The sequence below is a fragment of the Lycium ferocissimum genome, chromosome 12 (assembly GCF_029784015.1).
Source record: "Lycium ferocissimum isolate CSIRO_LF1 chromosome 12, AGI_CSIRO_Lferr_CH_V1, whole genome shotgun sequence".
Taxonomy (NCBI): domain Eukaryota; kingdom Viridiplantae; phylum Streptophyta; class Magnoliopsida; order Solanales; family Solanaceae; genus Lycium; species Lycium ferocissimum.
In genome coordinates this window covers 31,212,804-31,228,591 of record NC_081353.1, presented here as the reverse complement: position 1 = coordinate 31,228,591, position 15,788 = coordinate 31,212,804, and the positions used below count along the sequence as shown (strand labels likewise).

General features: G+C 36.4%; 1 protein-coding gene and 1 pseudogene across 1 annotated transcript; one reads left to right on the top strand and one right to left on the bottom strand.

Moving 5' to 3' along the window:
• Positions 1 to 3,228: 3,228 nt before the first annotated feature.
• Positions 3,229 to 5,439, top strand: LOC132041092 (subtilisin-like protease). Its single transcript, XM_059431866.1, has one exon. It carries the CDS (start codon positions 3,232 to 3,234, stop codon positions 5,437 to 5,439), a length of 2,208 nt encoding a protein of 735 aa, XP_059287849.1. The 5' UTR covers positions 3,229 to 3,231.
• Positions 5,440 to 6,001: 562 nt separating this feature from the next.
• Positions 6,002 to 8,188, bottom strand: LOC132041087 (subtilisin-like protease 4; annotated as a pseudogene).
• Positions 8,189 to 15,788: the final 7,600 nt, after the last annotated feature.

Below are 15,788 nucleotides of genomic sequence, written 5' to 3'. Positions count from 1 at the left end.
TTTCTTTTAATTTCACCAACGTTATGCGTTTAATTAAATATTTTTTGCTTCTTTTATCTTCTACTATCAGTTTAAAAAAAACCTTTCATATTCTTATGAGATGCTATAAAATGCTATCCTTTGATCCTTTACTTCATCATTATGTGCTTCTTCTGTGAAAATACACACTGCTTGGTGTACTTTCAACATTTTTTGCAAACAAAGGTACACTACTACTTTTATGTTTTACAATTATATGTATGATTCAACTAATATTTTTTTTGTTAAATTCACAGATGAAAGGACTCATATGTTTGAATCAGAGAAAGGGTACCAATTTTTTTTTTTTTTTTTAACAAAGGATACTTATATACGTGCAATTATGATTTACGTATATCAATTTAATTCACTTATGTCAATAATTATAAAGTATCTCTACAACAAATAACTTCTAATTCTTTTTACTGGTGCACACCGTGAAGTTGACAATGATAAACTAGCCATCCTAATGGAGACATATGTCAATCAAATTTCCGTGCAGCTTCTACAGAATACTACTTTCATTCGACAACGATGCCTTCGATATGTATATGTATGCAAAAGAAAGTGGAGGCTTTTTTTTTTTTTTAAAGACAAGGCACAAACTTTAAGACGTGAATTTGTAACTATAAGTGATGTTGCTCATATTCACATTTAAACTATGTGTTGTTGAAATATCACATAAGCTGGATATTTGATATATTAAATGCACTGAATAAGAAAAGGTTATTCGTTGAATAAAATTATTGGCAACAATAATAAATATCGATTGTATAAGCTCAATATCATCAATTTAAGCATGTTTTCTTCCCTTTAAAATTTTCTGCAACTCATCACGCACTTATTCGAATATTATTTCTAATGCTTTAAGAAGTTGGTATTAATTAGCATGGATACAGGTGCAACACACGTGTCAAAAACTAATCATACTAAAAGAGGGAACTTCCTACCTTCAAAGTTGAATTACGATTTTGCCCCTATAATAAAATATCTACTTAAATAGTAAATAGTAGTAATCTTTTACAGTAAATCATCATATATACTCTCAAGTAAATAAATAAATTAGTTCTTCATAAATTGTACATTAACCAAATTTAAGTTATCGAACCTCTTCGTTGCCAATAACTGTAGAATACTAAAAGTTGTTGTGAGTAATTAAGATAATATTAATCCAACTAATAAATAGGTGAAGCAGTTGTTCGGTAAATTTTCCTATATGCATTTTTGATTAGGCAGTGGATCTGGCAGAAGATATTATAGTACTTATTTAGGGTTATTATACATCCCATATATGAAGCTATTTTTTGTTCTATACCATATATGACAATAATTGCTGTCCTACTTTTGTTAGGATTTATGTATCATATACCTTTTACCAGATTTTTATTAATTTATCTTTTTCGTTTTCTTCTTTCTCACACATGTTTTCATAGAATTTTTATCGTTCTAATGAGTCTACACAAATTTACATGGGACACGCAACACACGTGTCCAAAAACTATTAAGAATTAGGAGTATAAAAGTAGTGGGGTTCTTCGAACATGTATTTATTTCAATTTATAAGATGGACACTCTTAACATGTTACTCAATTAGGAATTGAAAAGAATTTTTAGTGCTTAATAGAAAATAGGGCATGCCACTACTAATCAGTGAACAAAGTATGATGATTGGCCTGGCCCTAAAACTTTTTAGTGCCATTACCACCACTTTTTTTCATGATATTGCACGGAGTGGCCCCTAGTGTGGATGGTCTTTAGATAATGTTCCCTTTTTTCATTTTGTTGCGAAAATAGGCTCCGTTTGTTTGTTATGCAAGGTAAATGGCATATTTATCCTTTCGATATAAGTCCATCTTCCCATGATTTTCATGCTGATACACAGTTTTCTTTGTTCTTCGGGTAATTTCACTCTACAAACTTGTTGAGGATTTGGTGGTATAAAAGTTTATGGTAACGAATTTGTTGATGAAGTTTCTGGAATAAGTTTATATGAGGCATCCAGAGGTGGATTCAGGATTTGAAGTGTATGAGTTCCCATAACAATCTCAACCAGGTCTATAATGATAACTGAGTTTACAATCAAATATCTTAAAAAAATTGACGGAATTTTAGTATATAGACTAGGTATGAGCAAAAGCTACTTGGATCCTGGGAACCCGTACCTAAAGCTTTGATCCGCCCCTAGAGGCATCATGAGTGAAAATTAGAAATCATGACAATCTGATAGATAAATGGAATAAGTTTATATGAGGTACCACGAGTGACAGAGAGAACAATCTTTAAATACCGGCGCGAAGAAAGCCTATTTGTGCAATTCACCCACTTATTTTTGACGTGGAATAGATTTATATACTACTACTACTTCATGAAAAAAGAAAATACTAAAGGTAAGTCACTTTGATAAAATGGATAAAAAGTAGAGTCATCTATTGTAAGATTGCAGCTCAAAAAGGATTTTCCTCTAGTTCAACTCCTCCTTCAAAACTTTAACTATGCCTTTATTCCAAATAAATTGTGATCGGCTATATAAATTTTCACTGTCTTTGTCGCTCCATATAAATCTATATATGAGGTCAAATTGTTCTGGCTGTAAACATAATGTCTTTCTTAGCAAGTAAAATTTTGGTCTTCCCAAGAGCACAATTAAGATAATCAAGATTTGGCATATGAATTTTCCTCTAGTTCAACTCCTCCTCCAAAACTCTAACTATGCCTTTATTCCAATAAAATTATGATCGGCTATATAAATTTTCACTGTCTTTGTCGCTCCATATATTTCTATGAGGACAAATTGGTCTGGCAGTAAACATAAAACAGTTTAGCAAGTAAAATTTAGGTCTTCTCAGGAGCACAATTACGAAAATCAAGATTTGGCATATGGCCATTAAGAATAATCAATTATAGGAAAGAGTTCAAATAGACTATTCCTATTTCCTAGTCACTCTTTCACTCACTGTCCTTTCTTTTTCGTTCTTTTCTTGAGTCTTCCTTTTAACTTTATTTTTCTTCTTATAATGATGGTTCTTCTTTTCCAACACAATAATACTTTAATCAAATTGAGCTGCTCCATTTGATTAAATAATTGAAAACGTTTCCAGCATGTTGAACCAGATGACCAGTCAAAATAACAAGGCCAGACCACTATATATACTAGTAGTTCAACTGTACTTCAAAACATCAAGAGATTAGAGTTCTTCTATCCTACTTGCAACCATGAAAATCTTTCTTCTTTTTTGTATGGTTTTCTGTTTTCCATGGCCAACTATTCAGAGCCCGTTCGAGACTTATATAGTTCATGTTGAGTCTCCTGAAAGTCAAATTTCTACTCAATCATCAGTAATGGATTTAGAGAGCTGGTACCATTCTTTCTTGCCAAAGACCTTAGCAAGCTCTAGCTCAGACGAAGGACCACGAATGATTTATTCGTATCGCAATGTGATGAAAGGCTTTGCTGCAAGATTATCAGCAGAGCAAGTGAAGGAAATGGAGAAGAAACGGGGCTTTATATCTGCACAACCGCATAGGATATTGTCTTTACACACCACACATAGTCCGAGTTTTCTTGGATTGCAGCAGAACATTGGCTTGTGGAGGGATTCCAACTATGGTAAAGGTATGATCATTGGAGTCCTGGACAACGGGATTTTTCCTGACCATCCTTCATTTAGCGACGAAGGGATGCCTTCTCCGCCTGCTAAGTGGAAGGGAAAGTGCGAATCTAATTACACTACAAAGTGTAACAAGAAGCTCATCGGTGTGAGATCCTACATAAAAGAACGCTCGCCAATAGGTGATTATGGACATGGGACTCACACTGCCAGCATAGCTGCTGGAAGTTTTGTGCTAGGTGCTAATTTGTATGGGAATGCTATTGGCACTGCAGTTGGGGTTGCCCCTCTTGCTCATTTGGCCATTTACAAGGTCTGTGACGGGGGTTGCGATGACGTTGACATTTTAGCTGCGATGGATGCAGCTATTGATGATGGGGTTGATATCCTATCCCTTTCCATAGGTGGATCTTCTCATCCCTTCCATGATGATGCCATTGCGATCGGTGCATATAGTGCAACAGAAAGAGGCATTCTTGTAAGTTGCTCGGCCGGTAATGATGGTCCATCCAGTAACTCTACTTCAAATGAAGCCCCATGGATTCTCACAGTAGGTGCAAGCACTCTTGACAGGGAAATTAAGGCTACTGTTAAGCTTGGAAACAAAAAAGTATTCGAGGGCGAATCAGCTTTTCGTCCAAAGGCTTCCGATGTAACATTTTTCCCTCTGTTTAATCCTGCACTGAATACAAGTGAAGCTGAAAGCGCTCTTTGCGGAACAGGTACACTGACTGACCCTGCTATTAGAGGCAAAATAGTGTTGTGCTTGGACGGTGATTATTCTTCGATTGAAAAAGGACAAGAAGTAAAGGATGCTGGAGGTGTTGGCATGATTATCTACAATTATCCAGATGATGGTTTCACTACATCAGCTGATGCTCAAGTCCTTCCTGCCCTGGATGTTACTAGAGCTGATGGGATGGACATTCTTACCTACATGAACTCAACCAAGAAACCTGTTGCCAGAATTGGATTCCAAGGAACAATATTAGGAGATAGAAATGCACCAGTGGTTGCTTCATTTTCTTCTCGAGGACCAAGCACGTCTAGTCGTGGAATCTTGAAGCCTGACATTATTGGTCCTGGTGTTAACATTCTTGCTGCTTGGCCTACCTCCATTGACAACAAAGTAAACACAAAATCAACATTCAATTTTATGTCTGGCACCTCCATGTCTTGTCCTCACCTCAGTGGAGTAGCAACATTGCTAAAAAGCGGACACCCCACTTGGTCCCCTGCAGCTATTAAGTCAGCAATCATGACAACTGCTGATATAGTAAACCTCGCCAACAATCCCATCCTAGATGAAAGGCTTCTTCCTGCTAATATCTTTGCAATTGGAGCAGGACACGTCAATCCATCAAGAGCAAGTGATCCAGGACTAATTTATGATACCCCATTCAAGGACTACTTACCTTATTTATGTGGTTTGAATTACACAAACCAACAGGTGGGAAAAATTATACAATGCAAGGTGAATTGCTCGGAAGTGAAAAGTATTCCTGACACACAACTAAATTATCCTTCATTTTCCGTCACACTCGGAGCAAATTCTCAAACATATACAAGAACAGTGACTAACGTTGGGGAGGCTAAATCATCATACATTGTGGAGATAGTTTCACCACCAGGAGTTTCCGTGACTGTTAAGCCCACTACTCTAAAATTCTCCGAGTTGAACCAGAAGTTGACATACCAAGTGACCTTTTGCAAAACAACCAACAGCTCAAACAGTGATGTAGCTCAAGGATTCTTGAAATGGACTAGTAATATGCACTCTGTAAGAAGTCCAATTGCAGTTGTGCTAGTCTAGTAAAACTGCAAGATTATTGGATTTGTAGTTTGTTTTATTTCTAATGATTTTTCCTTGTACAATAAACATGTATGAACGAATCATGGATTGATTTCTTGCAGTGCCAATATCTGATGCTAGACTGTACTATAGTATATGTTTATGGTCATTGGCCGGCCACATTTGACCTCAAAAACTATTTTCTTTTTCTCCTAGCTATCTTTTGTTGTTATTGTATTTTGCAAATAATGAAAGCTTTTGTTTTTGTTGATTTTTATACAGTTCCTCTCTTGAACCAATAATTTCCATGGTAAGAAAATCTTTCTCCAACCGGAAGGTAATTCTCATCAATATTTTCGGACTTGTTTTCTCTTGCCAATTTCTAGTCTAAGTACAGTTAAGGGGAGGCTGATTTTAAATAAGTCTTGACCCTTCTATCTAAAAGTGAACAAGTGTAAAAGATCTAGCATGTACTGGACCAACAGGAGGAAAAGGGTAGTGGAGGGGAGCCTTATCCATACATGTTTATTGTACAAGGAAAAATCATTAGAAATACTAGAAATCCAATAATCTTGCAATTTTACTAGATTAGCACAATTGCTATTGGACTTCTTACAGAGTGCCTATTACTAGTCCATTTCAAGAATCCTTGAACTATATCACTGTTTGAGCTATTGGTTGCTTTGGAAAAGGTCACTCGATATGTCAACTTCTGGTTCAACTCGGAATAATTTTAGAGTAGAGGGCTTAACAGTCACGGAAACTCCTGGTGATGAAACTATCTCCACAATGTATGATGATTTAGCATCCCCGACATGTCTCCTAGTGTGATGGAAATTGAAGGATAATTTAGTTGTGCTTCAGGAACACTTTTCACTTCCGAGCAATTCACCCTGTGTTGTAGAAGGTTTCCCGTTTGTCGGTTTGTGTAATTCAAACTGCATAAATAAGGAAAGTAGTCCTTGAATGGATTTTCATAAATTAGTCCCGGATCACTTGCTCTTGATGGATTGAGATGTCCTGCTCCAATTGCAAAGATATTAGCAGGAAGAAGCCTTTCATCTAGTATGGGATTGTTGGCGAGGTTTACTGTATCAGCAGTTGTCATGATTGCTGATTTAATACCTGCAGAAGACCAAGCAGGGTGAGCACTTTTTAGCTATGCTGCTACTCCACTGAGATGAGACAAGATATCGAGGTGCCGTAAATAATATTGAAGGTAGATTTTATGTTTGTGTTGTTCTCCACGGAGGTAGGCCAAGCAGCAAGAATGTTAACACCGGGACCAATAATGTCAGGCTTCAAGATTCCAGGACTAGCCGTGCTTGGTCCTCGAGAAGAAAATGAAGCAACATTTCTATTTCCTATTATCGTTCCTTGAAATGTAATCCGCTCAACAGGTTTCTTTGTTGAATTCATATAATTAAGAATTTGCATTCCATCAGCTCTAGTAACATCCAGGGTAGGAAGGACGTGAGCATCGGCTGATGTAGTGACACCATCATCCGAATCATTGTAGATAATCATGCCAACACCTCCAGCGTCCTTTACGGCTTGTCCTTTTTTCAATCTTCGTATAACCACCACCTGCCATGCACAAAATAATTTTGCCTTTATTAACAAAGTCGGTCAGTGATTCTGTTCCACAAAAACGGCTGTCAGTGTCAGCACTTGCATTAAGTGCAGCATCAAACAGCAGGAAAAATGTTACGTTCGAAGCCTTTGGATGAAAAGCTAATTCACCCTCAAATTCTATTTTGTTTTCGAGCTTAACAGTAGCCTTAATTTTCCTGTCAAGAGTGCTTGCACCTATAGTCAGAATCCATGGGGCTTCATTTGAAGTACTGCTATTATATGGACCATCATTACCGGCAGAGCAACTTACAAGAATGCCTCTTTCTGTGGCACTATATGCACCGAGCGTGATAAGATCATTATGGAAGGGAAAAGAATTTCCACCAATGGAAAGGGATAGGATATCAACACCATCATCTACAGCTGCATCCATGGTAGCTAAAACATCACTATCAGCGCAACCAAAAAAGTCACAGACTTTATAAATAGCCAAGTGAGCAAGAGAGGCAACCCCAAAAACAGTGCCATTTGCATTCCCATACACATTAGCACCCTTCACAAAACCTCACGGTTTGTCTTGGCATCAGTGCCAAAAAGGGTGCCATGTCCATCGTCATCTATTGGAAAACGATTGTATTTTGTGTAGGATCTCTCACCAATGAGCTTGTTGTTACAATATTTTGTGAAATTTGATTCACACTTGCCTTTCCACTTAGCAGGCGTAGGAGGCATCCCTTCATCGCCAAATGAAGGATAGTCAGGCGTAATGCCAGTGTCCAAAACTCCAATGATCACACCTTTACCATAGTTGGCATCTCTCCACAAGCCCATGTTTAAGAAAGCTTGGAGTATGAGTAGTGTGTAAAGACAATATCCTCTGTGGCCATGCAGATACAAAACCTGGTTTCTTCTCCATTTCTTTCACTTGTTCTTCTGATAATCTTGCTTCAAAGCCTTTCATCACATTGCGATACGAATAAACAATACGTGGTTCTTCGTTTGAGCTAGAGCTTGCTATGGTATTCGGCAAGAAAGAATGGTACCAGCTCTTTGAATCCATCACTCTTGATTGAGTAGAAATTCGACTCTCTGGGGACTCAACTTGAATTATATAAGTCTCTAAGGAACTCTGATTAGTTAGCCATGAGAAACTCCTAATCATGCAAAAAAGAAGAAAGATTTTCAAGAATTCCATTGCTGCAAATGGGCAAGAACAATTCTAATTTTTTATATTTTGAAGCAATTCATGAACTATGATGTACTTGTAGACACTGAAATTTTACCGGATTTAGGTCGAGCCTCTACCAAACAAGCTCAATATCCATTAAGGTTTCTTGGAGGCTACTCTACCCTAATCCCTAGCTCACGCCTATATAAAGGGTGGCAATTCCCTTAAAAATGCATCTCAAAATATCCCATAAATTCATGGGTATTCAACAAGAGGTCAATATGTGAACAGATATTTCTTGACAACCAAATACTTCAAGAAGATCCATAATATCCTTTCATGGAGATCAAATACATCCCAAGAAAGTCCACACATATCCAATTCCAAATCATCCTACGTCGAGAAATACGCTACTAACCCGTCCTCGAATCACGTGAGAAAATTAGAGAAAAGAATCAAGGAAAATAAAGTAATTATACCCGCATTGTTTATCAACAAAATCTCTGTTTCAACATATTTGTTTGTGATATGTGTTATACCCTATTTTAACTGGGTTAAATTAAGGTACAACGTATTGGAGATTCCTATTTGTTTTATTTTAAGGAGTCGCCACCTAATTGATTTTAAGGTGAATTAGGGCACCTAATTATTAACTAAGGTAAAGCTAACTAAGCCTCCGTTAATGGTCTGCTTAACCAAAGGGATTCTAAGTAAGAGTTCTATATTATCCTAAAAGGAAGGGTTAGGCATCCTTTAGGATCCGTTAACTTACGGTTATCGGCCAAACTTAGGTTAATTAATTAAAGCTAAAAATGACTTACAAATATTGCTAAAGTTTGAAGAAAAATGTAATAATGTTGTTAAAAATAGGATTTACAAAAATAATAAGTTGCATGAAAGATATCTTTAAATACTATTTAAAATAAATTTATAAAGGTTATTAAGATTTTTGAAGGAAAATATAATGATGCTATATAAATAATACTTGTGGAAAATACAATAATTTACTTATGCATAATAATTTTCAAAGAGAAGATTTTAGCAAATGCGAACTAAAAATTATATATATATGAATAGAAAATCCTAGACTTATTTTAATATGATGAAAAAGGCACGGGTCTTTCTTTTCATTAACTCTATTTAACTATATTTGGCTAAAAGAAATGTATAAACGGATTAATCTAAAATATTTAAAATACATTTGAACTCATCTTTGCATATTGATGACATTTTAATTTTTAAGATAGTAATAACAAATCGTGATTCCTTAGCTCAACATATGTAATAATGCTATTTTTGAAAAATTAACTATTCTAATGAAAACAAATATTGTAAATACTATAAATAGTTTTAATCATAAATAGGAGAAAAAGAAACTGATGGTATTAATTATTAATTCCCTTTAACTTAACTACCCGTTATTAAACTAATTCCCATACTAATCCCTTTTATAAATCATCTTAGCTAAGTAATACGACCATGAAATAAACGTTAGTCAACAACATGAGATTAAATGCACAAAATAAAATGAGGACTGAAATAAGATTAAATGGATCATGGCATGCATACGTCGTTGGGCCTAGCATTAGTCATTTTTGACACAGAATCGTTCCTCGTCTATTGGGCTTCTGCCCTTAATTTATTTTCTATTTTCCTCCGTTGCGGACAGTAACTGATCGGATGGCCCGAGAAGATCATGCTGGCTTTCAGCCCAACACCGAATGCAAAGGAAGGACGAGTCTCTCGGACTCGTATGCGATGGTCATGAAAAAATGAAAGGAAAAGGATTAGTATATAATAAAATGAAGAAACTAAGTATACAACTGGAATTAACACACAACACAATAAAAGGACAGTTAGAGAAAATGTTTAAACCCAAATAAGATAACAATAAAGAAACTGCAGCCCATGTGATTTATTCCATCTCATTGAATAAACTTAGGCCCTGATGATTACTATAATTTAGCGTAATAATAGAATATATGTTTCTTTCATTCATATTAACGCATTACAAGGGTAAGAGAAATCCTTTGTTTGATATATTTTGCAAATCCAAGATATTCTTTCTCGGTCTTCAATAAATATGCAAATGTATTCCGAGTAATATTCAGGCGACAAATAATGTACGGCCACAGAATAAAGGTCATCTACGTTATATCACAATCTATTGGTACAGGTTCAAGTACACAAGAACTGAAAACACCTAACAATTCCCACAACCATAATAGCAGCCATTGACTTTGAATACTGAAAACCAATCTATTCTCAATAGTTGGGCTATATCCAGGGTTCGGCACCAAGTTACATCTTCACTTTGTAACAAACTTAACAATCTCAGAAACATGAATGAGCAATGGCGTACATTGTTTATACCACAGATAGAAGAAACTTGATATTCAAAGTATAGTAATCTCAAATCCATGGAGAACAAATTTCACGAATCAGAACTCTTCAAATACTACTTACAATTATTTCAATCTGATAGATTTTCAATTTTTCATACTAGTCAGACAAATTCAACACTTAGCAGAGGTTATGGACTTCGGAAATCCGGAACAAATCAGACTAGCATTGGTGCAACATGCTATACGAACATAAAAATTCATGCATAATCCAAGGATTCCAAACAGAGGGAGGGACATAGTTAACTGTTGAACTAATGATCTCTTCCATACCAATCATTCGATAAACTTTTCACACCCAAATGTAATCAGCAGTTAAAACTTGTCAGTTACTATCCCCTAACGAATTAAACAGACTGATGTGATGCCCTTGAATAAGTTATGAAATCAGACCAGTTGAAATTACATTTGTTTAAAGATGAATGAACCTTTCATACAAATCGAGATCGACAGTCATTTAAAGAGGACTGAACTAGAAATATGCTTTTAGGAATTTTATGGGATTTGGGAGTGGGATTACCAATTAGAATACTTTCCGCATTTTCTCATTTCAGTAATCTTAAGCCATGCACATGTCAAACCATTCGGGAATTTCAACGGAGAACTCATATTTCAACTAGAAAAGTCTTGAGAGAATAAAAGAAAACCAATTTATCCAAATTCGAACTTAGATAGAAAACTGAACTGCTTCATGTTTGAGAAAAGACTCATTATTTGGGAAAGAAAACAATAAAGGAACTAACTTGGACAATCCTCTTCCTTAGGAAGTACACCAAATTTAAACAAAAGAATCCTGTTTCATCAATTTAGATCACACATGTATATAGCGGTAGCTGCAGATTATCCGGCTTCCGGGATGTTTAAGAATTATTGAACCTTAAGACAACACATAATCATCATTGACGCAACTCAGTCAGGTTCAGGCTAACAAAGTGATTCTGGAAACATACAGCTGTATACAAACACAAGGCTACACCAATAACAGTCTAATCCCTTTTACTCAAACTATCTTGGAGTTGTCTCCATTTCCTTTAGCTATATAAAATCCAACCTATGGGAGTTATTCATCATGTGCATACTTTACATTAAACCCCAAACATGCAGAAACAGTCATTACTAGAGAGTTAAAACACTTATGGAGTCCAACAGGGGATGTCTTACTACTAACGCCATATTCTCAACATAATAGGGATTGAATCATTAAACACCTAACAGAGAAGCATAGCCAAACTCCGATTTAAACTAAGAACATGCTAAAAGAGGAAAATTCGAAATAGGCATAACATCGATCGAACAGATTATTCGACATACCGAATCTCGGCTAAACAGACCCCAGCTAACAAAAGCAGAATTAAATACTTTTAAACATGATTAAACTTTGCGAATGATACAAATACGACTAAAACCCAACTAATCATATACGGTCCTGGTTTGGACTAACAAACAACATAACTGTTCTAATCAGGCTTACTACTAATACAGGATTGAACACATAGCATAAATAGTATAAACAACAATTTAAACAAACAGAAATGTCTAAGCAAAGGGGCTTACTGACCTTCCTCGGGTGCAGCGAAGTGGGGACGGGAGTCTCGAATCTAGCCTCGAACACTACAGACTTCGGTCTCGAATTTATTAGGACTCGAAACAGTTGCAGAAACCAAAAGGGAATCAGAATAATTTTCTATTTCGGATGAATATCAAAACAATATAAAAAACTGGGGAAGACTTAGTAATTTTCCACGGGAATTTGAAGCGACCAAAAGAACTTAAAATTTTTAGGGGAACTACCGCCGCTCTCCCCAAAAAAAAAACTCTGCTTTTTCAGTTCCAAGAACCATTATTTATAGGGGTGAAGTAGGGTTTCGCTAAGGTTTCAAATCTGAAATTTTCGGGCGGGATTCTAAGGTTCAAAACGTTCGGATTTCGATCAGAAGGGAGAGGAACAGACAAAATTCATTAAGGCTTGTCACGAAAAGTACAAAATGGAACAGATAAAAGATGGATTTCAGTTCTACAAACGGACGAAAACTATTGAAAGATTTCAGATTGTCAGCGGAGGAGAGGGGTAAAACAACAAAACGAAATCTTCAACCGTTGAATTTCTGAAGGGGCAAAGGACGGCTAATTAATTCTTACCCTTAATCGGCCATGCATGGCCTGGATTCAACGAAAGTCCTCTGCGAATTTGCTATTTTCGTTGATGAAGAGAGAGGGAGTGAGGAGAGAGAGGAGCGGGGATGTCAGGTTTTGCACGGAAAGGGGGTGGACAACCCTGTCCACGGCTAGAGGAGGATTAGGGTTTTGCCATAAAGGGGAGAGAAGAGAGAAGGGAAGGGAGCAGAGGAGAAAATGATGGGGGTGTGCGGCGGATGAAAATGGATAGAAACCCTAGTGGTTTCATCCGTTTTGGAGGGAATCGGGTCGGGTCAAAGGTTTAATGGACTGGGTTTAGTTTAAATAATAGGCTGGATGAATAAAATGTGGGCTGATCTGAAAAATTGGGTTGGGGTGAATTAAAATGGTTGGGATGATGAATTAAAATGTAGGCTTCTAAATTTAAGTAAAAGACCCATTTTGACTAATTATATCGACATGTATTAAAATATTATCTCATATAAAGTATGTATTTATTAGTACTCAGATAAAAATAAAGTGGCGTCGCAATAGCCGTGCGATAATATATTGAAAATCAATAGTAAATAAACGCTATTATTTAATTATGCGAAGATAATTGCGATGCGTGTGCATAAGATGGCAAAAGTGCTGAATGATAAAATGCGAATAATAATAATACTGGTAGTAAATAATAATAACAAAATAATAGTAATAATAATAATAATAATAATAATAATAATAATAATAATAATAATAGCGATAATAGTGGTAACGGTAATAAAATAGCAGATAACAGGACAAACAAAATGCCAGTATTAGTAAAGGTCAATAATAATGAAAGTATGAATAATCATTTCTTAAATTGCCAAAATTACTATAAATTTAAATAATTATTTAGGGAAGGCGGGACAAAATCGGGTGTCAACAATATGCAATTTATTTTTATCACTTAAAATTTGTTGCAAACAAATTGGCACGCCCAGTGGGACCAAGTCTGCCCTTCATCTCCTCTCCCACAAATTATATCCCCAAAATCTGGATCCAATTGTCATGATGGTCGCAGGGAAGATCAACAACATTGTTATCGTGCTCCGTTGCTATTCACTCCTACAAGGGATCATACTTAGTGTTCAATTTGAAGTCACATATACTTTGCTGATCAGTTCGATTGAGGAGTCCTGAAAGGAACATAATCATAAAACAATTGGTGTCTTAAATTATCCATATTTCCTTGGATAAGCCACGTTGAAGGACTGATTTACATTGGATATAGTTATTCAGTGTATAACTTTGTTATATCCAAATATTCATCAAAGGAACTACCACAAAGTAAAGAAGGAAAACAAGATTGACTTTGGATTGGAGTCATTGACCATTTGACTTAATGGTTTAGATAAAATTCCTTCATGATTATTTAAACTACACTTTGAAAAAGAAGTGTACATAAATGGCGTCTCAAAAGCTACGCAATGAAAAAATGTTGCCTTCGTGGATACTTGAAGCCTCGTCTTTAAGTTGCGGCAAGCCACACCTCGACAAGCCTTGAAGTAGGGGGCATTTGTAGACACTGAAATTTTACCCAATTTAGATCGGGCCTCTACAGACAAGCCCAATATCCATTAGGGTTTCTTAGAGGCTACTCTACCCTAATCCTAGCTCACGCCTATATAAAGGGTGGCATATTCCCTTAAAAATACATCTCAAATATGCCATAAACATGGGTATTCAAGAAGAGGTCAATATGTGGCCGGATATTTTTTGACAACCAAATACTTCAAGAAGATCCACAATATCCTTTCATGGAGATCAAATACATCCCAAGAAAGTTCACATATCCAAATCCAAATCATCCTACGTTCGAGAAATAAGCTACTAACGGCCCTCGAATTACGGAGAAATATTATGAGAGAGGAATCAAGGGAGTAAACAGATCTTGTACCCGCAATATTCATCAATGAAATCTCTGTTTCTTCATACTTTGTTTGTGGTTGTAATTTATTTCCGCATATTAAAAAATTTCCATAAACTTTTGGGTATTCATTAAGAGATCATCTTGAAAATCCCATAAATTCCTGGGATATTCACAAAGAGATCAAGGCATTAAATACCGCCTTCATCAAACTGCCGACGTTTATGGAGATCAAATAAATCCCAAGGAGGTCATCCTATGATCGAGAAATACGCTACTAACGGCCCTCGAATCACGGAGTAAAATTTAGGAGAGAAGAATCAAGGGAATAAACAGATTTGTACCCGCAATATTCATCGATAAAATGTTTGTTTCTTCATATTTTGTTTGAGGTTGCAATATATACGCCGCATATTAACATTTGTTGCAAACAAATTGGCACGCCCAGTGAGATCATATCTGCCCTTCATCTCTTCTCTCACAAATCAGATCTAAAAAATATGGAGCCACAAAACCGCAAAGATGGAAACTCCATTTTTATGCGTTCTTCGAGTCTCATCGTTGAGTTTCGGCAAGTCTACACGCCGACAAGCCTTGAAGTATGGGGCTGTCACGACCCAACCGGAGGGCCATAACGGGCACCAGGAGCTAACCCACTGGGCACTTTTCATCATACTTCTACAATCATATCTAGGTGAGCCATATGGCCTACTCATAATCTCTATGCATCAATAACACAATTTTCATCGGGCTAAGGCACTTTTATATCGACATCAACACCATGCCCATATATATACACAAGCCGACGGGGCTAAAAAAATGATATACAAAAATATGAGTCGACAAGGCTAAGAGACATCTAGCTATACACAACTGTCTACGAGCCCTTAGAAGGAGTAAGTATCATCATAACGACGGGACAGGGGCCCGCCATGCCCATGTATGTACACAAAAGAATAGTACCAACAACTGTAGCTCCGAATCAAATGGAGCTCCTCTAGACAATCTCTGATAAAGCATCCTATGGGTCGAGTATGTCTCCCTGTCCACCTGCGGGCATGACGCAGCGTCCACAAACAAAAGGACGTCAGTACGAACAATGTACTGAGTATGTAAGGCATAAGCAATAACATGATAAAAGCATGAATGATAACATGAGATAAAAGAGCCATTTGTACCTCTTGGGATGTTCATCATA

Bases quoted from the DNA above. Each gene is read 5' to 3' on its own strand.
- LOC132041092 (XM_059431866.1), top strand. From the start codon at position 3,232: ATGAAAATCTTTCTTCTTTTTTGTATGGTTTTCTGTTTTCCATGGCCA.